This window comes from Cebus imitator, unplaced genomic scaffold (genome assembly GCF_001604975.1).
Source record: "Cebus imitator isolate Cc_AM_T3 unplaced genomic scaffold, Cebus_imitator-1.0 Scaffold229, whole genome shotgun sequence".
In the NCBI taxonomy this organism is placed as follows: Eukaryota; Metazoa; Chordata; class Mammalia; order Primates; family Cebidae; genus Cebus; species Cebus imitator.
Window position 1 is genome coordinate 26,643 of NW_016107544.1, and position 24,579 is coordinate 51,221.

The window sequence follows — 24,579 nt, forward strand, 5'->3', positions numbered from 1 at the left end:
AGCAGCAAGCCACAGCAATGTTAGCAGTGCCTGTGGATTTATCACATGGAAACCACGGATACTTTAAACAATTGTTTATGTTATTATTTATTAAAAGTGGGTTTTCCTCTGTCACCCAGGCTGTAGTGCAGTGGTACGATCTCAGCTCACTGCAGCCTCCACCTTCCAGGCTCAAGTGATCCTCCTACCTTAGCCCCCCAAGTAGCTGGGACTACAGGCACATGCTGCCATGCTGAGCTAATTTTTGTATATTTTGGTGGAGACGAGTTTTCCCTGTGTTACCCAGCTAGTCTCAAACTCTTGAACTTAAGTAATCTGCCCACCTCAGACTCCCAAAGTGCTGGGACTACAGGCTGTTTCCAGCCTTTATCTTAGGTTTGGTGGAGTATGTGTGCAGGTTTGTTATATGGGTAAATGTCATGTTGTGGGAGTTTGGCCTGTATGTTTCTTTTAAGGGAAACAACAAAACCTAGAAATAAATGTACTAGAGTTTTGGGAACTAAGATAAATTTTTGCTTCTGTCATTATGATTGAATTTTATAAGGCTAAAATGATATTAAAATTACTTTAAAAATTATATGAAAATACAAAGTTTTTAAACTTTTAAAAATAATATAAAATAAATAGTGAAGGGTGTCTTAGTTATCTAGGCAAGAGGTGATTGTGGCTTGGACTGCGAGGTAGCAGTGGAAATGGTTAGAAACAAATTCAGGATCTACTTTGCAGGCAGAACCTAGAGGAATTCTTGATGTATAGGATATGATTTGAAATGAAATAAGATTTAAAATTGAGTTCCTCAGTCCTGTTAGGCTCATTTTGATTGACTGGGAGCTCTTATGGCAAGGTGCTGCCTTACTAAACAGTACAGACACAGAACATTCCCATCGTCCTAGGAAATGGGATTGGATAGCATTGCTTTAGAGAAGGACTCATATCTTTCAACTGTGTGAAATTGTCTGTTATTATTAATTTTTCTTTGATAATTTTCTAGCATTATTTTTCTCCATGTCTCACTTTCTGAAACTGATTCTCTAAATCTTTATTTCCTATCATAGTTTCATACCTTTGTATTTTTTCTTTCAGGAAGATTTCCTTGATTTTATCTACAAACTCTTCTATTGAATTTAATATTTGAGTCCTCAAGTTTTAAACTCAAAGAGTTCTTTATTCTGAGCATTTCCTCTTTTTATAACATCTTGTTTTCCAAATGCAGTGCCTTTTCTGAGAACACCAATTAGAGGGTTTGCTATTGTTTTGTTTTTGATTTTTAATAATAACTAAAACAATGTTCTAAAATATTTTAAAACATCACTATTGTTTCTTTCTGGGCCTCTTTTTTTTTTGAGATGGAGTCTCTTGCTCTGTCGCCAGGCTGGAGTGCAGTGGCATGATCTTGGCTCACTGCAACCTCTGCCTCCCAGGTTTGAGCAATTCTCCTGCCTCAGCCTCCCTAGTAGCTGGGACTACAGTCGCCCAGCACCACGCCTGGCTAATTTTTGTATTTTTAGTAGAGACGGGGTTTCACCATCTTGGCCAGGCTGGTCTCAAACTCCTGACCTCAGGTGATCCACCACCTCGGGCTCCCAAAGTGCTGGGATTACAGGTGTGAGCCATCATGCCCAGCCGCTTAATTATTTTTCACTAACAAGCAACTTGGGAGTTTTGTGTATATCACAGGATGTATTGCCTGGCAGGCCTTTTGCTGGGGGCTTTTTAGTGCTTGAATCTGTGTGAAGCCCTTTGCTTTTCCCAGATTTTTGCTTGTCTGTTTCCTTATCTTTTTGTCTGTATTGTAGGTACCTGGCTGCCTGTGTCCCACTGTTGTGGGACAGGAGTATAATATGAGTCCAGCTGTTGCCTACATAGACTTTCATTTAACTCCCCTAATTTTATCTTTTCGTCTTCCTTTTATTGATTTTTATTTTTATTTTTATTTTATTTTTTTGAGACAGAGTCTCACGCTGTCGCCAGGAGCCAGGCTGGAGTGCAGAGGCGCGATCTCAGCTCACTGCAATCTCCACCTCCTGGGTTCAAACAATTCTCCTGCCTCAGCCTCCTGATTAGCTGGGACTACCACTAATCCCACCACCACACCCAGCTAATTTTTGTGTTTTTTGGTAAGACAGGGTTTCACCATGTTGGTCAGGATGGTCTCGATCTCTTGACCTCGTGATCTGCCCGCCTCAGCCTCCCAAAGTGATGGGATTACAAGCGTGAGCCACCGTGCTGGGCCCCTTTCATTTTATAATAGTTGGCCATTTCTGAGGCCCAAGCCTCTGGGGAATTCTGCTAGGTGAATTGTTTCCCTTCTCGGGTGGTAGCTACTGTTTCATTCTTCCACAGACACCATTCCTCCACCCAGTCTCCATGTATTCCAGAAATGTGTGTGCTATTGATGGCCAGTCTTACGGTCTTGATTGTTGTATATCTTTTCTTTTTATTTGTTGTTATTTTAGTGGAGTTGGGCCAATTGCCACCATTAACTGGGAATCATGCTTTTAAAAAATCATTTTATAATTTATCAAGTGCTTTTCAATATATTACGTCACGTGAATCTACAGATGTGACTGTTGGAAGCTACAGTTTATCCATCACACATTATCTGAATTGTTAATAAATTGATTGTTTTTAATCTAATAGTGATATTCCTCTCCTTTCTCCATCCTAGTTTCTTTCTCTCAAGGGAACTGTATCTATCTACCAAACTGTAGCATATTGCTTTAAAGAGAAAATGGTAATTGTGGGAAGAGCTAAACTGAAATAAGTTAGAAGACCCTAAGTGTTCTATAATCAGGGATTTCTTCTTCAAATCTTGGGGAAATTAAATAGATTAGTTTTAAGTAAATGAAGAAAAAATGCAGCTTATTATATCTAATGTTATAAGAGTTTTCATAACATGGAAAGATACCTATGTATGATATTTCAGTGAAAAATTACCAGGCAGTATGTAATGTCTCATTTTAAATTGTATATTTAAAGAAGTACATAATATCCAGTTTTCCTACGCTATATTGTTGATCACTATGTTTCAGTAATCAGATGATGTCATTCAGATCCATTGATTTTAAACTGTTCCCAGCGACCTTTTAGACCTTAGCAGCTGTTGGTGGTTGTTGCTTAGGTTTATTGTTTCATTAGAGATGGCAGAATGATGATTTAAAACTTCTTTGAATTTGTTTCATATTTATTTTACAAAGGAGAACTTTTCCTCATTGAATATTTAATTACTACATAAAATACAGTCTATATAAGAAATGGGCAGGATAAATGTTTAATCCTGGCCCTTTATTAGTCAATTTTCAGAGTCTTGAATTGAGGCCTTAGCAGGCCTCAGGAGGACCATCAAGGCTTTTTACCCCTTCCGTTTTCACTTTGAATATTATTATTCAGTATCATTATGTATTTGAGTTTTTACTTTATTGCAGTCATTATACATTTTGACACCTTGTTCCCTATCTTTGACCAATGGAAGCTTCTTCATTAGAAATATTAGAAATGTTTTACATTGAATGAAAATGGAAATATAGTCTGTCCTAATTTGCGTGATGCAGCTCAAGCAATGTCAGAGGGAAATTTATAGCTTATATTAGAATTTAAATTTATAGCTTTTATTAGAATTTAATAAAAGCTTATATTTGAAAAGAAGTAAGATGTCAGATCAGTAATCGAAACTTTTACCCCAAGAAATTAGAAAAGGAAGAGCAAAATAAATTCAAATCAAGCAGAGGGAAGGGAATTTTAAAGATGAGAGCACAATTTAATACAATTCACAACAGAAAAGCAATAAAGGAAAATCAGTGAAACCCAGTTACTTTTTCAGAAAGATCAGTAAATTGACATACCTTTAGCAAGATTGACAAAGACAAAAAGAAGACGCAGGCTACGTATGTTAGGAAGGGGACTGGGTCACTACAGACCCAGTAGACATTGAAAGGACGGCAATAAGGGGGCACTCCAAACAACTCTGTGCATATACATTCAACAGTGTAGATAAAGTAAACCACTTCCTTGGATGCCACAGACTACGAAACCTCACCAAAGATGAAATAGATGACATATGGATAGTCTTGTTAACTGTTAAAGAAATTGAATTTGTAATTAAAACCTTCTAAAAAAGACATCTCTAGGCCCAAATGGTTTTAGCATGGAATTCCTCCAAAAATATAAAGAAGAAAAACCACCAACTTACACAAGTTTTTCAAGAGAATAGGACACTTCTCAATTTATTGTATATGGCCAACATTACTGTGATACCAAAACTAGATAAAGACAGTACAAAAAAGAGAAAATCACAGATCCATTTTCATGAATATCAATGTAAGCATCCTCAGCAAGACATTAGTCATTTGAATTTAGCAGTACATGGAAAGAGTAATTTACTATGACCATGGGGTACCTACTCCCAGAATGCGAGGCTAGTGTGGTATTTGCAAATAAATTAATGTAACATAGCTTACTAACAACCTAAAGAGAAAAACCACACAATCGTATCAATAGACATAGAAAAAAAAAACTACATGCACTTGACAAAATGCACTATCCACTCATGATGAAACTCTTGGTAAACTAGAAGTGGAAAGGAACTTCTTGACCTTGTTAAAGGGCATCTGTAACAATCCTGCAGCTACCATCATACTTAATGGTGAGAGACTTAATGCTTCTAAGATCAGGAACAAGGCAAGATGCTTGCTCTCAGCACTCCTCTTCAGCATTGTGCTGGAAGTCTTAGCCAGTGCAATAAGGCAAGGAAATAAATGGCATAGGGACTGGGAAGGAAGACATGAAGCTGTCTCTGTTTGCAGATGACATGGTTGTCAATATAGAAAAAGCCCAAGGAATCTCCCAAAAAACAAACAGTAAAAATCCTGTAACTAATGTGAATTTAGCAAGGTCACAGGATATAAGGTCAACACACACAAAAAATCAATCTTATAATCTTCAATATATCTAATTTTAAAAGCATTAAAAATTTTTCAAGTTTCTGTTTTGCTTTTCTGACATAAAAGATTAATTATATTCATAACAATGTGAAATTGAATTTCATATTTTATCTACACATTTATCTCTGTCAATAGCTGTTTAGAAGCTGCTGTAGATAGGTTATATAGTACTTTCCCCAGAGTCTGCTGTGCATGTCAACTGAGTGATTATTTTGGATTTCAGTTTGGAAGATACAAATGATAATACATTTTCTATAACGTTTAATTGAATATTGCCTCTTATTATCAGTCTTCCATTTCTTTCTGAGTTTTAGTTTTCTTCTTTTAAGCTTTCTGGTTCATATGTCTATTCATTGTAAAAAGGTTTTTGTTTATAATACTGGTTTGTGTGTGTTCATTATTTAATGAAAAGCAGCTTATAAAGTTACCACCTGAAATTCATGAGAGTATATTTAGTATTCTGTATCACCAGGAGACTTAGTTGTCATAACCTCCTCTTTCTGAGTCCATACCCAACGTTAGTTCTGTACTTCAGTATTCACCTATGAAAACTTTGAAATGTGATCCCCTGAAGGTTGTGACTGGGCTAAACACGCAGGGATAGTCATGAAAAGAATCACTGCATTTCAATTTTAAGAGCTAACTGTCTCCATTACAAACCTTGATTAAAGAAAAAAGACACTCTGCACAAGCCGTTATGATCAAGGTTTGTCTAGGCATAGAGCACCTAATGCAGTTGTGAAAGGCTGGTGATTCTACTCACTACCTTTAATGCCTTAGACAAAGACATTTCAAATGTGCTGATTACCTTCCTACTTGACACTAAATTAATTTGGACGGTTAATATTCTCAAAAACCAAATCAAAATCATAATGATTTGGCCATTGAAAACAATTGTCTTTAAAGCAGAGTAAAATTAAAGATGAAGTGAGATACTATGCTTAGAAACAGAACTATACAATTATATGAAAAAGAAATTAACTAGATGGCAATAATACCTCTTACCTTCCTCCATTCAATAGCTAAGACTTTGGAAATGCAGAAACAACCTGGACACTCAAAACTTCATAGTGAGAGAATTGCTTCTCCTCCCCGCTTTCCTGCCTCTTGGCTCAGGGACAGCCAGTCTAGGCCCATTATCTTCCCTAGTTTACATCCTAGTGTTTCCATCTACTTTGACTTAATACTCTCAGTGCTTACACCCACAATTTCCACATTTAATTTGCTTGATAATGTCTGCTTGTGCTATTTTATATTTCCAGAAGCCATCCTGCTACTGCTTTGCTAATTCATCTCTCTGCCTTCTTTTTAATCCACCTTCCAGTTCCTGATTTCTAATTATTGCTAACAACAATGGTAAAAGAACAATTTCTGAGAGTCATAATTGACCACAGCCTGAATAGCAAATTTATTATTTGCTATCCAAGAAAAGGGGAAAAAGAAAGGGGTAATAAAAATCCAGTCCCTTCTTTGTCTCTTTTGATTTTTGTTGGTTTAAAGTCCGTTTTATCATAGACTAGGATTGCCACCCCTGGTTTTTTTTGCTCTCCATTTGCTTAGTAAATCTTCTTCTATCCCTTTATTTTGAGTCTATGTGTGTCTTTGCATGTGACATGGGTCTCTTGAATACAGCACACCCATGGTTCTTGGCTTTTTATCCAATTTGCCAGTCTGTTTCTTTTGATTGGGGCATTTAGTTAACCATTCACATTTAATATTAATATTGTTACGTGTGAATTTGATCCTGCCATTTTTTTTTACTGGTTGGTTATTTTACCCTTTGGTTGGCATAATTTCTTCATTGCGTCGTTGGTCTTTACCATTTGGTTCTTTTTTGCAGTGGCTGGTACTGGGTTTTCCTTTCTGTGTTTAGTGTTTCCTTCAGGAGCTCTTGTAGGGCGGGTCTGGTAGTAACAAAATCTCTCAGGAATTGCTTGTCCGATCAACAAGGAAATCCAGGACTTGAATGCAGATCTGGACCAAACGAACTTAATAGACACTTACAGAACTCTCAACCCCAAATCCACAGAATATACATTCTTCTCAGCACCACATTGCACTTAGTCTAAAATCGACCACATAATTGCAAGTAAATCACTCCTTAGCAAATGCAAAAGAACAGAAAACCATTAACAATCTCAGACCACAGTGCAATCAAATTAGAACTCAGGATTAAGAAGCTAACTCAAAACTGCACAACTTCATGGAAAATGAACAACTGGCTCCTGAATGTCGACTGGATAAACAATGAAATGAAGACAGAAATAAAGGTGTTCTTTGAAACCAACGAGAACGAAGACACAACATACCGGAATCTCTGGGACACATTTAAAGCAGTGTCTAGAGGGAAATTCATAGCAATAAATATCCACATGAGGAGCAAGGAAAGGTCTAAAATCAACACCCTATCATCAAAATTGAAAGAGTTAGAGGAGCAAGATCAAAAAAACTCAAAACCCAGCAGAAGACAAGAAATAACTAAGATCACAACAGAAGGAGATAGACACACAAAAAACCCTTCAAAAAAATCAACAAATCCAGGAGCTGTTTTTTTTGAAAAGATCAACAAAATATGTAGACCACTAGCCAGACTAATAAAAAAGAAAAGAGAGAAGAATCAAATAGATGCATTAAAAAAACAATAAAGGAGACCTCACCACCAATTCCACAGAAATACAAACTACCATCAGAGATTACTACAAACAACTCTATGCACACAAACCAGTAAATCTGAAAGAAATGGATAAATTCCTGGACACTTGCACTGCCCCAAGACTAAACCAGGAAGAAGTTGAAACCCTGAATAGACCAATAACAAGGGCTGAAGTTGAGGCAGCAATTAATAGCCTACCAACTAAAAAAAGCCCAGGTCGAGTGGGGTTTATAGCTGAATTCTACCAGACATACAAAGAGGAGCTGGTACCATTCCTTCTGAAACTATTCCAAACAGTACAAAAAGAGGGAATTCTATTTGCAGACAGCATGATTGTATATTTAGAAGACCCCATTGTCTCAGCCCAAAATCTCCTGAAACTGATAAGCAACTTCAGCAAAGTCTCAGGATACAAAATCAATGTGCAGAAATCACAAGCATTTCTATGCACCAATAAAGACATAGACCAATGGAACAGAACAGAGGCCTCAGAGGCAATACCACACATCTACAGTCATCTGATCTCTGACAAACCTGAGAAAAACAAGCAATGGGGAAAGGATTCCCTGTTTAATAAACGGTGTTGAGAAAACTGGCTAGCAATGTGCAGAAAGTAGAAACTGGACCCTTTCCTGACACCTTACACTAAAATTAACTCCAGATGGATTAAAGATCTAAACATAAGACCTAACACCATAAAAATCCTAGAAGAAAACCTAGGCAAAACCATTCAGGACATAGGCATAGGCAAGGACTTCATGGCAGCAAAAACTGAAATAGACAAATGGGATCTAATTAAACTCCAGAGCTTCTGTACAGCAAAGGAAACAATCATTAGAGTGAACCAGCAATCAACAGAATGGGAAAAAATTTTTGCAATTTACCCATCTGAGAAAGGGCTAATATCCAGAATCTACAAAGAACTAAAACAGATTTATAAAAAACAAACAAACCAACCCATTCAAAAGTGGGTGAAAGATATGAACAGACACTTTACAAAAGAAGACATATATGAGGCCAACAAACATATGGAGTATGCTCCTCATCACTGGTCATTAGAGATAGAGATCAAAACGACATTGAGATACCATCTCACACCAGTTAGAATGGCGATCATTAAAAAATCTGGAGACAACAGATGCTGAAGAGGATGTAGAGAAATAGGAACACTTTTACACTGTTGGTGGGAGTGCAAATTAGTTCAACCATTGTGGAAGACAGTGTGGCGATTCCTCAAGGACCTAGAAATAGAAATTCCATTTGACCCAGAAATCCCATTACTGGGTATATACCCTAAGAATTATAAATTGTTCTATTATAAAGACACATGCACACGTATGTTCATTGCGGCACTGTTTACAATAGCAAAGACCTGGAACCAACCCAAATGTCCATCAATGATAGACTGGATAAAGAAAATGTGGCACATATACACCATGGAATACTACACAGCCATAAAAAACGATGAGTTTGTGTCCTTTGTAGGGACGTGGATGAATCTGGAAACCATCATTCTCAGCAAAGTGACACAAGAACAGAAAACCAAACTGCATATTCTCACTCATAGGCGGGTGTTGAACAATTAGAACACGTGGACACAGGGTGGGGAACATCACACACTGCATTCAGTTAGGGGGGGTAGAGGAGGGACAGCGGGGGTGGAGAGTGTGGGGAGGGATAACGTGGGGAGAAATACCAGATATAGGTGATGGGGGGATGAAGGCAGCAAACCATCTTGCCATGTATGTACCTATGCAACAATCCTGCATGATCTGTACATGTACCCCAGAACCTAAAGTATAATTTAAAAAAATAAAATTAAAATCCAATCCCATTCTGTCATTTGCGACTGAACATGGAATCTTATCTTTATATATTGAAATAATTATATAGTAATGAACCCTTCCTGTGTGCCAAGAACTGTTGTAAATGCTATGCATGCTTATTTAATTCTCCCAACAATCCCAGGATGAGGGGACTGTGGGTAATTCATGTTAAAAAGAAGTTAAATCAATTGCCTAAGGTGACACTGCCAATAAAAGTCGGAGGCTGAAGTCTAACCCAGATGGTCTGGCTTTAGATGGAGGCTGATACCTAACCACTGCCCTGTACTGCCTTGCCATTAGAACTGACTATGAATGTTGATCACAAGAGTCTGGCAAGAACAAATTAAACAGCACTTGGGTGACTATAAAAAAAATCTTGAAATGGCTCCCACATAGATCTTGTTGAAAGAGTTAAAGGAATTTAGGTTGTGCAAATGGAGTTTAGGGAGGAGAAAATATACTGGGTAAATTAATTGGGTTTCAAACATATAAAAGATTTTTTGAATAAATGAGTAAGTATTCTATATTATTTGAAGTTTGAGTGGAGCCTAGTCAGGAGTATTTATGTTGGATGGGAGGAATCAGATCTTGCCATCAGGTCTAAAGAAAAATAAATTGTGATGTTATGAAGGCCAGGGCCCAAGAGATAAGTTTAGAATAGATGACTGTGCTCAAGAAGGCCAGGACTCAATTGACTATACTTCACCCATTTAATTTTGAGCAGATTTGCTCTTTCATGCTTTTTCTTAATCTACTATTATCTAAAGTGTCAATAGGATTTTAGAACTGAAAACAACTACTTCAGTTCCCATATTCTATAGATAAGAAAACAGAATTGGAAATCAGACATGTATTGTCAGGACTATGCAGCGAGGAACAGAACTGAGTTTTGAGCCCAGGTGTTCTGACATTATGTCAAGAGCCTAGCCTGCCCTCTCCCCGCCTCTTTTTCTTTTTGGTGGAAGTAGGGTGGAGGGAGGGTTTCACAGTCACAGAATATTCTTGAGAATTTCTACTTTATGTAGTGAGATTGCTATGGAGTGAAAAGAAAGGACTATGGTACAGGTGCACGGATTTATGAAATGCTCTTTTTCTTTGTGTAGTATGAGCCCAGAGGACCTGGTCGGCCCTTGTACCAAAGAAGAATCTCATCTAGCTCAGTTCAACCTTGTTCTGAAGAAGTAAGCACTCCTCAAGATAGTCTGGCTCAGTGTAAAGAGCTTCAGGACCACAGTAACCAATCGTCTTTCAACTTTTCATCCCCGGAGTCCTGGGTAAACAGCACCTCATCTACTCCCTATCAGAACATTCCGTGCAATGGATCCAGCAGGACAGCTCAGCCCAGAGAGTTGATAGGTAAGACAGAGTGGGTGGGTAAACCGAATCTCTACTCCTCAGTTCCCAGATATCTGTGGAGTTTTTCTTCTACACCCCCTACCCCCAATTTTCATTATCATCATTGAACAGTATTTAATAATGCCAATAGCTCATAGGTGTGCAATTTAGGACTGTATTGATTCCATATATATATATATATATATAATTTTTTTTTTTGAGACAGCTTCACTCTTGTTGCCTAGGCTGGAGTACAACGGCATGGTCTCAGCTCACTGCAACCTCTACCTCCTGGGTTCAAGCTATTCACTTGCCTCAGCCTCCCAAGTAGTGGGGATTACAGGCATGCACACCCAAGCCTGGCTAATTTTTTGTATGTAGAGACTGGAGTTCACCATGTTGGCCAGGCTGGTTTCAAACTCCTCACCTCAGGTGATTCACCTGCCTTGGCCTCCCAAAGTTCTGGGATCATAGGCGTGAGCCACTGTACCAGGCCGATAATTTTATGTCCGGAAGGTTAGTAGATCTATCCATATATAGAAACTGATCATTTTGACCTGTGATTAAATGAAAGAAGAAAATGTCTCTGAATAGATAGACTCACCTTTGCTAGGGAAAAGTTTGTTTTCTGCTTTCTGTTTTTTTCCTTCAGGGGAGCGGGTGGGAGTTGCTTAGATTAATATGTTTTCAAGGATTCATTGTCAGTAAAGTGTTGATAATTTGCCATATAATAGAGTCTGGCTACGAGAGAGACTAGTAAAGTCTAACATTTTGAGATTTAGGAATCCTGTGTTTATTCCTTATATTCTGATAAACCGTAGAAGTCCATGGCTAAAGAGCAAAAAAGGCATAGAAAGGGCCAGGAATGGGTAAGACACTCTAACCTTGTACCATGTGTTGGAAAGTCGAGAGTCTGCCTCTTCAGCCTTAAAGATGAATGCACTTTTATCTTTCCTATGTTCTCTTTTTTTTTATAGTGAATGTAAAGGAATTAATTATACTGCTTGAATTCTCTGATTCCGTCTCTTTGTATACTGTAGACGTTGATCTTTGTGAACAAGTCTGAGATCTTTGTGTGGTGAATTTTTGCCCAGTAGCAACAACTTTTATATTTGAAACTAATTTTGTTCATCTTTAGTATGTGAATCTATTGTTTCTGTAACTGGCCCATTTTTGAATATGTGCCACACAAGCATATTTTTAGAACAATAGACGTGGTAGGGCAAAAAAAAAAAAAACAAAAACATTTAAAAGCTTTTGCTTTTATTTGCTGGCAAATGACATTGTCATTATAGTCTTTAAACATTCTTTAGTACCTGTTATGAGTAAGCTGCTGTATTTTGTCTCAGGTTGCTTTGTCTTTTTGTTGTTGTTTTTGAGACAGGGTCTCACTTTGTCACCCAGGCTGGAGTTCAGTGGTGCAATCTCGGCTCACTGCATCCTTTGCACCCCAAACTCAAATGATCCTCCTGCCTCAGCCTCCCAAGTAGCTGGAACTATAGGCACGTGCCACTAGGCCTGGCTAATTTTGGTGTTTATTTTTGCAGAGATGGGCCATGTTTCCCAGACTGGTCTCAAACTTCTGGACTCAAGCGATCTGCCCACCTCAGCCCCGCAAAGTGCTGGGATTACAGGCATGAGCTACTGTGCCTGGCTGCTTTGTCAGTTTTTGTTTGTTTTTTTGAGACAGAATCTCGCTCTGTTGCCCTGGCTGGAGTGCAGTGGCGTGATCTTGGCTCACTGCAACCTCTGCCTTCCAGGCTCAAGCGATTCTCCTGCCTCTCAGCCTTCTGAGTAGCTGAGATTACAGGCACCCGCCACCACGCCCAGCTAATTTTTATATTTTTAATAGAGATGGGATTTCACCATGTTATCCAGGCTGACCTCAAGTGATCCACCCACCTTGGCCTCCCCCAGTTCTGGGATTATAGGCATGAGCCTGCTTTGTCACTTGTACGGTCTAGTATAAATATACTCACTCACGTTATCATATTTGAATTTCCTGGCAAACATCTACATTACAAATCAGTGATGGTAATTTGTTACTTTTTTGGTTGTTTTATTATAATTTATTTTTAAGATAACATCATTTCTCTTCTTCTTTTCCTTTTTTTAACCTAAGTTTTAGGATAGCTTTTGGCCAAAATCAATAAAAAGCTGACCCAAGCTGATGAGGTAGAAAGCTCCTGAGCAAATGCTCATGTCATTTATGGTATCTTTTCTACAAATATAAAGTCATTATTTTCTTCATTGCTTGGAGACATGCTGTAGTGTTTTTTAGTTGAAAGTATCACTTAGTTAAGCATTGAAAAATTAATTCAAAATCATGAGTGTCCTGAAGCACAACCTCTTATCAATTTTTTATTTTTGGAGAATTGTAGTAGTGGCAACAGATATAAAATAATTACCTGAGAAACTTCTTACTGAAGTTAGAGATTCATTTCTAGAGCTTGAAGAAAACTGTTTATGTTATATTGATTTGAAATTTTAAAAAGATCATTGTGTTTGATATGGATATCAATTTACAGTTAAACTGTAAGCCTGAAATAGAAACCCCTATTTGGCCTTTTTAAATGTTGAATTTCTCATTTTGGCACTGAATACACTTTAGGCTGTTAGTAAATGCTTGTGGAGAAAAAAAGCTAATGAAACTAGATTCTGTGCAATTAAGGGGGTGACCCAGTTGCACTTCGGGGGGTGGGGAATAGCTCCTCCAACACAGGTGTGTTTGGTTTCTGTTCGCTTACCTGGTGACAAGACATACTTTAGCAGACCTTTTTTTTTAATGCATGAGATGAAAATTTTAGATTAGATAGAGATGTGTATTTTGGAAAATATTAGTTGTAAGACTAGTGAAATTCGTAGGTTCAGAGAATGTTTTCTCTTATTGGGAATATATACATGATTAATTAAAGCAGTCTTGTATTCATGGTTAGATAAGGACATAGGCATTAGGTTAAACTGTCTCTAAGCTATTATTTTCTAAGTATTTATTTATACAAAAGCATTTAAAACTAGGCCGGGTGCGGTGGCTCATGCCTGTAATCCCAGCACTTTGGGAGGCCAACACGAGCGGATCACCTGAGATCGGGAGCTTGAGACCAACCTGGCCAACGTGCTGGAATGCTGTCTCTACTAAAAATACAAAAATTAGCTGGGCATGGTGATGCACACCTGTAATCCCAGCTACGTGGGAGGCTGAGGCAGGAGAATCAATTTAAGCTTAGTGTGATGGGTGGGGTTTCTGTATCTATAGGAAACGGAGAAAGAATGAAAACGGAGAGATTGTTATCAGTGTCTCCTTTGCCCTCCTAGTCTTTCCCCATCTGTTTAAATTCTTCAGGACTCATCCCAGGTTTCATTTTCCCTATGAAAATTCCCTCCTGGCTCTCTCAGAACTCCCTTAGGACCTATCAGCATTCCCTGTTCCACTTCCATTGTTATTTAGCCATGCTGTGGGTTTATATATTATTTCCACAATAAAATGATAAGTTTATGAAGGGCTGCTCTAACCAACTGCGAACTTTCATAGGTCTAGCACAGCGGTAAGTGCTCAATAAATATTTATTGCATCGAGATGGCAGTTTAAGGTTTCGGATGGGTAAATGGGCAAATTCCAGATAAGAGAAGCAGCCTGTGAGAAAGCAGGAAAAGTGAACTGAGCATAACTCCCAGCCTTTTCAGTTAAGTAGAGGGTCTGTGAGAATATTCAGAATTTATCTGAAAAGAGGTAGAGGAGGAAAATAAAGGAGGAAGACCTCAAAGAGCAGAGAATGCAATTTGTTATAGAGCCACAGAAAACATAAACAATACTGATACAGGAATAGAAATACGATTCAGTGGAACAGGGAGACTAGAAAGCTCAGATACAGATTTCAGTGCACAAAAGAACTGAGTAATAATAAAAGTATGATCCGCATAGACAGGATGTTATTCAGTGAACGATTAATTATGTAACCATTCAAGGGACAAGTAAATGAACAGTCATATCTTTACCTTATGCCAGATAACAAAATAAATTGCAGATAGATAACATTTTAATTTAAAACAGGAAACCCTAAAAGGTTCACGAAAAGATGTAAATATTTATCTGACTTCACATAGGATCTAGTTCATGAATTTACTTAATAAAATCTGAAACATTTGTTGACAAAGTGAAAGCATTATAAATAAATTAAAAGGGAAATCACGAAACAGGTAAAAATATTTGCAACATATGTCAAAAGAATAGTATTCTTCACATGTAAAAAGTGCTTACAAAATAATAGGAAAAACAATAGAATCGTATGTCCAATAGAATAATGGACAAAGATAGCCTGCAAATAGGTAATAAACAGGAAAAAACTGTCCATACACACCAACTATCAAGGAAATGCAGATTGTAACCACAACAGGATAATGATTTACTTAATAAAATAGGCTAACTTTTAAACAGTAATAATCCCAGTGTTGTGATAGGGTAAGGCCATGGGCAAACATGGCTGGCTGAGTACACATGGGTGGCATCTTCCCGCAGAGCAGTTTGGCCACAATTGTCAGAAGCTTTGTACACCTAGGAGTTTATCCTGAGGAAGTAGCCATGAGGTACGTGAATTTGTACGGCTTGTAGATCCTGCCGTATACCTAGGCATTTACCCTGAGGAAGCAGCCATGAATATTTAGAAATATTTACCTGGAGCATCTCAGTCTATAGAAGAGAAAAATTGACGATAATGAACATTTCTAAATATGAGACATTACCTAAGTAAGTTATAAAATAATCTAAATCAAGTACTTAGGGAAAAATAAAACAACAACTTAAGGCTTATCTCTGGTATTGAAAAGTATGAATTGTCCTCAATGAATTTGTATTATGTTTATAATCCAGTACAATGTTATATACATTTTTAGAAGATTGAAAAGAAAAGCAATTATTTGAAAGCAAGCTATGGTTTAGTGAGCAATAAAATTGGTTAGGAAGAATGGAGTCAAATTTTAAGGGACCTTGAAAGGCAGATTATAGGAAATGTGAAGTCATTCACAGCCCCCATGCCCACACCTTACTCTATATTACTCAGTATATAATACAAGGAAGGGCAGCATTTTAAACAAATGGAATCCCATGGTACTATTATTTAGCTCCGTAATAAAAGCTGTTTGGACCAGGAGTCTGGATAGGCAGCTCTTTTTTATTTAAGAGAGAACATGTGCCTGTTTACAAACTATGAGCAGTTAGCAGGATAAATATCAAAGTGTACAGTTACACAAACTAGTTTTTTATTTCTCAGCAAGCCTTCAGATTTGAACGTGGGTTTTTATATGTTAGCTATTACACTTCTCATAGCTGTTCTATGTGTCTATAAGATAGAGACGTTTGGTTGGATGTGTTGTGACTTCAGCATTCTGTGGCAGATGATGTCTGTCCTTGCGGCTGTACTGCCGGAGTTCCTGAAGACGAAATCCAGTTCTGACACAATGAGTGAATGAGGCGCATGAACACTGCTGGGCTCACCCGTAAATCACTGTCACTGTTCTCTGCTTTTAGCGCCACCCAAGACTGTCAAACCCTCTGAGGATCAACTGAAGTCGGAGAACCTCGAGGTGTCCAGTTCTTTCAACTACAGTGTGCTGCAGCATCTCGGCCAGTTCCCACCCCTCATGCCCAACAAGCAGATCGCGGAGTCGGCCAATAGCAGTAGCCCCCAGAGCTCTGCAGGGGGCAAGCCCACCATGTCCTATGCCAGCGCTCTGCGGGCCCCTCCAAAGCCCAGGCCCCCTCCTGAGCAGGCCAAGAAGAGTAGCGACCCTCTGTCTCTCTTCCAGGAACTGAGCCTGGGGAGCTCATCTGGCAGCAATGGCTTTTACTCGTATTTTAAATAATCACTTTTTTTTCCCTCAAGGGAGAATGTTTTAATTTCTGTTTGTATCACTAGAATTAAGGTAGTTGGACTTCATCTATAGATGCACAGTTCCCTTTGTTTTAATATTAAGTATGTTCTCACTTAATTGCTTTGCTGCTAGACTTACAACTAATTTTTTTAAGTATATTCCATTATTTTGCATTTTTGATGTGTCAAAACTTTGACAGCTTTTATGTAGAATAAAAAAAATTTTTAAATTTGTGTATTGTTACATGTTTGCATCAAGCTAGCAGCCAAGAGGTTAATTGTGCAACTATAAAAAAAAAAGAAAAAAAAATTTTGTCTAAAATATATTTAAAAAGAAAAAAAAATTGTAAGTAGCATTTACATTTATTCAATAATATTACCATATGCTGGGTTTCTGTACCAGAAATGGCCAGTTGATGTACAAATGTATGTTATTTTTGCTTAAATTCATTTAAAATTTTTTAAAATAAAGGGGCAGCATCTTCTAAATACTTTAAGTTTTATCAGCCTTTTTTTTTTTTTTTTGTGACACGATGCTGCATTCTAAAACTTTTATAGTTTTAGACTATGTATGATGTGCTGTTGTAATCTCCATCCACCGTAGGATAGAGTTAAAGGCATTCTTTGCAGGCATATTTCGTATGCCACTGTTTTTTGAAATGTGAAAAAAAACGTTGGCATACTTAGTTATTTTTGGACAAGCTACACTTCAAGCTTGTTTTTAATGTTAATTTGATAGTGTGTTTTTTTTTTTTTTTTTTAAAACAAATCAAGAAGCTGAAAAATTTTTAGGATTGTTGGTGCTTAGTAGACTTGATAACTATTTTAAAAATGCGTGAATTTAGTAAAATTCTTTTTTTCTCACTATGCATGTGTAAATGTTTGTAACCTGGCTTCCCTCTTCTCCAGTGGTATAAAGAATTGTGCCGCTTCAAGGTTTGGGTCTTTTTTCCTCCAGTAAAAATTTTGGTACCTTATTTGCTGTTTACATTAAAATGTGACATTATATGTGGCAATTCAAATATTTTGCTAGCTGCCTTGTTTGAGGAACACCATTAAAGAAGAAATATGATGTTTGTCAAAAATGTATCAAAATTCAGCAAAATCTGGGGCAGAAAACTACCCCTGTTTTTCATGTCTTTCGATTCTTCTAAAATACCCGTATTGAACTTGTATACAATATAAAATTTAAATAGCCATCTTAAATATTCTACCGTCTAAAAATGGTTTTGAATGAATTTTGGTAAAATCCAAGGGAGAATGTTTACCCTCTTGAAACTGATGGTCTTGTCACACATTTAAAGCAATATATGTCCTTATCATTTTCCTGATCTAGTAATACTACTTTTATATTTCAGAGATAACCTTGAAACTACGATATAAACTTTAAAAAAAAATTAAGATGAGGCTGGGAACCTTTCAAATGAATGCAGTCTTCCTGATGATCCCTTCAAAAACGGGTTTTTGAAAGACCACTTTTAGTAGTCTATCCTGTAATCAAAGTACATTTTTAAAACCAGGATGAAAAGTGGCAAGGATAAAGAAAAATTACTGACATTTCTTCAATGACTGGCGTTTAGCTTATGTTGGCCAGCTACAGCCCCTTTTAATCCTCAGACTATGGGATAAAAGAGTGCCTTTGGTTAATGGTTAGCAAGCTCCAGGATGAACGCTGTGTGCCTCTTTTATTCAGCTCTACTTTTCTGCAAAGAGTGCAGTTTATTTGTGTGTGGCTTTGCGTTACAGGCTGTGGGCCTCTGTGTAAGGTGGCAGACATAGACCTGTAAAGTGCAGACGTGTTAACGGTTAGCATAAATCACAGTTGGAAAACTGAGCCAGCAAGTTAAGCATCAGGCTTTCTCTGTATGATGTCAGATCACCACATTTAGCAATGTCAGATTTTACTCCACATACTTTAGTAAGGAAGAAAAGAAAAGGTTTTGCCACGTAGCTATGTACTTTTAAGTCTATGACAAAACCCAAGATGTAGTCCGAATGAAAATTAGATCTCTTTGATTGAGAATGTTATGGAAAATAATTTTCTCATCAGTGGTTATCCAACCCCGAGCCCTCAGCCTACAGGACTACAATGCAAGCTAGATAAATGTTCAAAAGCATTCTTATAAAGACAGAATTGTCAAGTCAGGGCTTTCAGGTAACCCCTTGTCCTGAGGTAATTGCCTAATTTTCTGTTTTCTATACTTGAATCTTTAAAAAGCAGTTTTTAAATTATTTATATTTATATTTAGTTAAGGGTCATGGGGTCACGTGTGGACCCCATCACCTTATATAAGTATGTTGATGGTGGAAGCTTTGGATAAGGAAGCTATTAAGTTGTCATGACTTTGTTCTAAGCAGTTATTTCTAAAAACTAAAAATAATAGCTACTTATTGGCTCACCACTCTGCTGTGAGTAAATGAGCACTCCTCATTCCCTTATCATTTCATAGCCAGTTAAGGATTCAAATGTTGCTTCCTTCTGATGCTTTTCTTAGATTCTGCATCAGATGCTTATTTTGACTTACAACAAGCTTACTCTTCCTCAGCATTATGCAATGCCATCTTTCTAACTGTGCATTAAAGAACCTGCTCTTTACACATAGTATCTTGTAGCATTTTGAGCAAGTCTTCTGTAAGAATCATTGCAAGTTTCCATCAAAATGAGGCATGTCATCTGAGTACAGTTGCTATTCTTTGGGTATTACTTGAGTAGTATTAGCAAGTACCCATAAATCGGATTTATGAAACATAATTTATATACGAGGTTCAGCCCTTATATATACATATATATGTATATATGTATATAAAATTTTTTCCAGGAAACTTGATGATAGCTCTCAGATAATACCAAGTATTACCAGCTTCCATTTTCTTCAGATTTTTTTCTAAGTGAGGTGAATTGTTCATTTCTTTTTACATCTTTTTCCTTTGTATCACTCTGAAGCTTTTTTTTCTTTCCAGAATATTTTGTTTCATTTTTTAATTTTAATGCTACTTGAGATTTTATTTTTTCTTTTTTTAACCTTAAAGACATTATTTTGGATGATAGAGTTTGTAAAGTAGAGCATTGATGCTGAAAAATTTCTTTTCATGATCTAAAAATATTGTGTTATGATTTGAAGAAGCTCATTCCATGTAGCATGGATATTTTCTGGTGTGTTTTTAAAGGGGGTTTTGGTTGTCATTTGGGCATATGCTTTGCCAAATTGTTACAGCAGAACTTTGTTTTTGATTAATCGGTAGTTAATTATTGACCATTTAAACTAACATGACCTTAATTTTCCTTTCCTCACACAAATAGGCTTTCTATCCAGGTCATTTTTTTTTTTTTTTACACGTGAAATAACAAAATGCTTTGTGTAGGTTTTTTTTTTAATCATCAGATTTTAGAATAAGTTTAGGTTCGATGTAAACATCAACTGGTCTTTTCAGTTCAGAGAACTGCAGAATAAGTAAAATAAGCAGAATTCCCACTGAATAAGCATTACCTAATTAAACATAGCAATTTCAAGACCTATTTGTGAAGATACTCTCCTTTTTTGTGGCAGCATTGGAGTTGCTGAGAAAGCTAACTGAATTTCCTAACTTTGGGATAATTAACATATAGTATTGTGTTGCTCTCGTGTAGTTGATTTTATGTGTTTAATATTTTTCATCTCAAGAGCAAAGCTGCAGACATAACAGATGTATCTCTAGCCCCCTTAGCTAGAGTGAGCCACCTTCGTTAAGAGTCAGGGTGTGAAGAACAATTTGAAGATAAATTTTAGTATTTCAACCATTGTTATTAAGAAAATTAGACTTACTGAAATCCTCGTTTGAAAACAGACACTGACTATAGCATTGTTTTATAGAGGAATTATTTGTAAAAAGGGAATCCAAGAAACAATCTATAAAAATACAAGATTAAAACTTTAAATGTATTGAAGGATACAAATTGGTGCTTTCAATGTTACGTAGGCTAGCTATCGTTTTTCCCTCCAGCTCCTCAATGGTAGTAATTTATGATTTACCAGACATTATTTCTTGCTCACCATCCCCTTAACATATTGAAAATCCTTAATTTCTACTGCCACGCTATATGTTTTCCTGAATCACAAGTTAAATGTCTTAATGGAACTGTCTCTGCTCTGTGCCATCTGATCTACATTCAAACCATCTAGAAATTAGAACAGGTAATATTCTAACTATGAATTCTTGTTCAAAGGATCACGTAGTGGTGTTAATCACTTATAAAAATACCATCTTGAAAGAGTAAGTGGCATGTTAGTGTTGAAAGTGCTCATTATGATACGCGCCTCGCATTTCCCATCTGCTTGAGGATGGATATTTATTGGCTGAGACTTTAAAGCTGCCAAATTCACACTTATTGCTTTCATACCTGTTTCATTAGTAATGGCAAGACCATTGTTGGAAGAAGTGAATCTCACTAAACACATTCTATTATTACTTTAAACTAGACTATGAGATTCAAGAGATTTAAAAACAATTTTAATGTAATATTTAAAATTTTTTAACCAGTTGATAGTGTCTACTTTAGAGTGGACTTTAAGGAAACAGTCACCGGAGTTTCTAAAAATTTTTTGGAGGGAGGTACCTAATAGAAGAATCTAGACTTAGAAATGTTAACTGTGGTGCAATCCCAAACCCAGTTCTGCAGTGGTAGTCTAAGACGTCTAAAACTGGAGTGTTAAGAAAACCCAGAGACATTCATATAGTTTCAGTAATCAGAGTATTAGACCAGACTTTATTTGCAATTTGTTCAACAGAGAGATTTTATTTTGATACAGATATTAAGCATAAAGCATAGTAAGTTTTATATAATTCTATGAGTTCATTAAACAATATTATGACATTTTCATTATGTTCGTGGGGAGTCTTTTTAACTGTTTCTACCTCATATATGAGGTCTCTTCTGTATTTTACTTTGCATACTAGCATGTGATTGCCTGCCTTAGAACTATGTAGAGGAGGGGAAATCATTATTACCTTTTAAGAAATTTTTGATGTTATGAAGTAAGTGTTTTCATTAATACTTTTTTAATGTTTGAGAAGTAAAGGGGAAAGGGTGGCAAATTACATAGGTCACAACACAGAGTAGAAGTCACATAGTACTATTTACAAATCTGTCCTGTTTTAAGATTTTAGAATTGTGAACAGGATGGAGCAGTGGTTCTCAAACTTCAGCCAGTATCAGAATTGCCTCCAGGTCTTGTTCAAATTCAAATAGCTGGACCTACCCCCAGCATTTCTGATTTTGGGCTGGAGTCTGATAATCTACATCTCCAACAAGTTTCCAGGCAGTGCTGATGCTACCAGTCCAGGCACCACACTTTGAAAATCACTGGTCTGATTCTCACAGTGAAAGTCTCAGAGACCTTCAGAGTCTGAACGTCTTTTCAACCATGCATTGATTTTCTCAGTGTAAAAAACTGATCTCTGGAGACATTGTTATAAATCTGGTGCCACGAGTGGAACAGTCGTGGAGAAAGGTCTCCATGGAGCGACAGGACCTTTGGTTTGGCTGCCACCCCTCCTCGTTCTCACCCCTGCTGGGGTCTCTGCTGCTCTTTCACAGTAAGGTGAAGGAGCTCTTTGGTTTCTAGGGTGAGTTTGGTTTTGTGTACGCTGCTGCCCTGGCTTCGGTCTGGAAGCTGTGCATTTGTTTGGTGTGGTTAGAGTCTATCTTGATCCATATGCATGGAAACGAGAATCCTGGAAAGAAGCCATCAGAATGCCACGAGAATGCACCTTGCATTGATCGAGGCGCCAAGTGCAGAAGCCCCTGCCCTAAGATGGCAGTGGCACAGAGCATCGAAAACAATAGATAATCCCCAAATAATGTTTCCGTTTTTATGGTTATTTTTTTTTGGCGGGGGAAGGGTGATGAGGGCAAAGGATTTGTTTTTCAAATTATGTGTTTCTCAGGTTAACAAAGTTATTTTAGATCCTCTGCCATGCCAGCAGGTGTTAGAGAGAGCCTGAAGTGTTACATATGGCAGAAAATAAATGTCTCTGATTACTTTGCTACCTTTAAAAAAAATCTATGTGTGTTTGCAAAACAGCCTAGGGGGATCTACCACCTACACAGCATGAATTATTCATAAGTAATAGGTGCACATGTATGAGCAAGTTATTTTTGAGAAAGAAACTGCCTATAATATAAACCTGTCAGGCCTTTGGGTATATTTTAATTTGTGTGTTGTTGCTGTTTTAATATTCATGCTGGACTGCATCTTGGCGGGTATTGGGCTCTGCTTCTGGTTTTTAGTTTGGCATTGAATTTACTGAGATACTAGGAAGACAAAAAAATCTATTTTTAAGGTAATAGAATACAGAATGACTTAGGTGTAAAAGTACACATGAAGACCATCATAGAATGCACAGCTTTGAAGTTCTTAAGACACAGTCTTTCTTACTGAAAAGGCTCGCTAACCTTTGGAAAGGATTGTTTATATTTTCAGCACAATTTCCTTTATGCAGTCCCAACTTATAGGGGAGCTTTGGTTTATTTACACTTTGCTTTGCACGATAACCTTGTATGTGAAGACCTCTTTATATCTTTCAGTAGGTCAGAGGGCTCCTTGTCCTGGTTGAAGTCCCAAAGTGTCAGTTTCAGTTGAGAAAATGTTTCTCGGCCTCCCCCTATACAGAGGAAGGGTCCTGGATTTTCATAAATCCAGACCATACCTGCTTCCTATAAATCCATGTATATGACATTGTACTGTACCTGATTTCTGTGCCAGTCACATGACCTGATTCTTTAAACCCCATGAAGGTACTGGCTATATGTAGTAGTTGTATCCTAGATAAATATGGTGACTAAAATACTTCTAAATTACAAAGATAATGAGTTTTGCATTTTATTAAAGGGTCCTGTTATTAGTGATACAGGATTTTTTTTTTTTTTTTTTAATGCTTCATACATATAGTTCTTATCTAAACCTGTTCAGCTAACTTCATAGATCAGTTAGTTAGCAAATTCATACTGGGTCTGTTTTGGGAAGTCTTCCTGAGGGAAGCTGTACAAAACTGAGGTGGTCAGTTTTGTCTTTCAAAGTACCAGTTATATAGCCATCTAAATAAGCATAATTTATGGCAAAATTAAAACAATTTTTTTTTCTTTGCAGTAAATGATACCTCATCTAAGAGGCTCTAATACCTAAAGAGTTTATCCTTAAAAGTAAAAGTGACTTTGTACCATAAAATAACCCCAAAGCCACTCTCTGGGGCTTTTTATTTTCTTCTTTGTCATTTTCTTTTCTAACTTAGTTTTGGAATTACGTTAGCGACTTTGGTTCCATAAAACAAGTTTTCAACTTGGGGTCTACAGTTCTACAGTGTGGTCATTGTCTCAGCGAAGTTCTTTTGTTTTAAAAGATTCATGGTAACACAAAATGTATTTTACTGCTACAACTAAAATGTATTTATAATAAAATGCCTTTTTAATAATTTGGAGATTTGTTTATTATCTGTGAACTATGATTCTCTGCTTCCTTTTGCTCTTAAGATCAAAGGTCTGACTGAAGTGATGCACAGCACTTTGATTTTATTCCTAATATTAAATGGTAAAATGAATGTAACTGAGAACTCAATGTGAATTTGTAAAGTCGTAACTCTGCTTTCCAGAAATTTGTGACTTGGCTTAAATCCCCAGACTTCAGCAGTAACACTCTTAAGACTTAAAAGTGTTACCTGAAAGTTTAAAGATCTCCAGTGGTCAGTGAGAAAATGAGCCCTTTTCAAATAGTCATTCAACATATGTCTTACGAATTTAAAAAAATTATGAATTACTCTTAAGTCACTTAGTTGTTAATGCGGCCCGGAATTTATTTGAGAACTCAATAAACCTAGTTTACAGCAATATGTTATGTAGATATAATCGTGCACTTCACAGTAATGCCTGACAAGCATTAGTTCAACCACCAAAAAAAAAAAAAAGTGCTGGTTGTGCAGAAAAT

General features: G+C 37.0%; 1 protein-coding gene across 1 annotated transcript in view; it reads left to right on the forward strand.

The window, feature by feature from the left end:
* LOC108281633 (probable helicase with zinc finger domain) overlaps positions 1 to 24,196 on the forward strand; it is a 44,353-nt gene extending 20,157 nt beyond the window's left edge. The window contains exons 5-6 of the mRNA XM_017497302.2: positions 10,523 to 10,775; positions 16,279 to 24,196. Of these exons, the coding sequence (XP_017352791.1) occupies positions 10,523 to 10,775; positions 16,279 to 16,613 (588 nt within the window). The 3' untranslated portion in view covers positions 16,614 to 24,196. The remainder of the gene's footprint in view (positions 1 to 10,522; positions 10,776 to 16,278) is intronic.
* Positions 24,197 to 24,579: the final 383 nt, after the last annotated feature.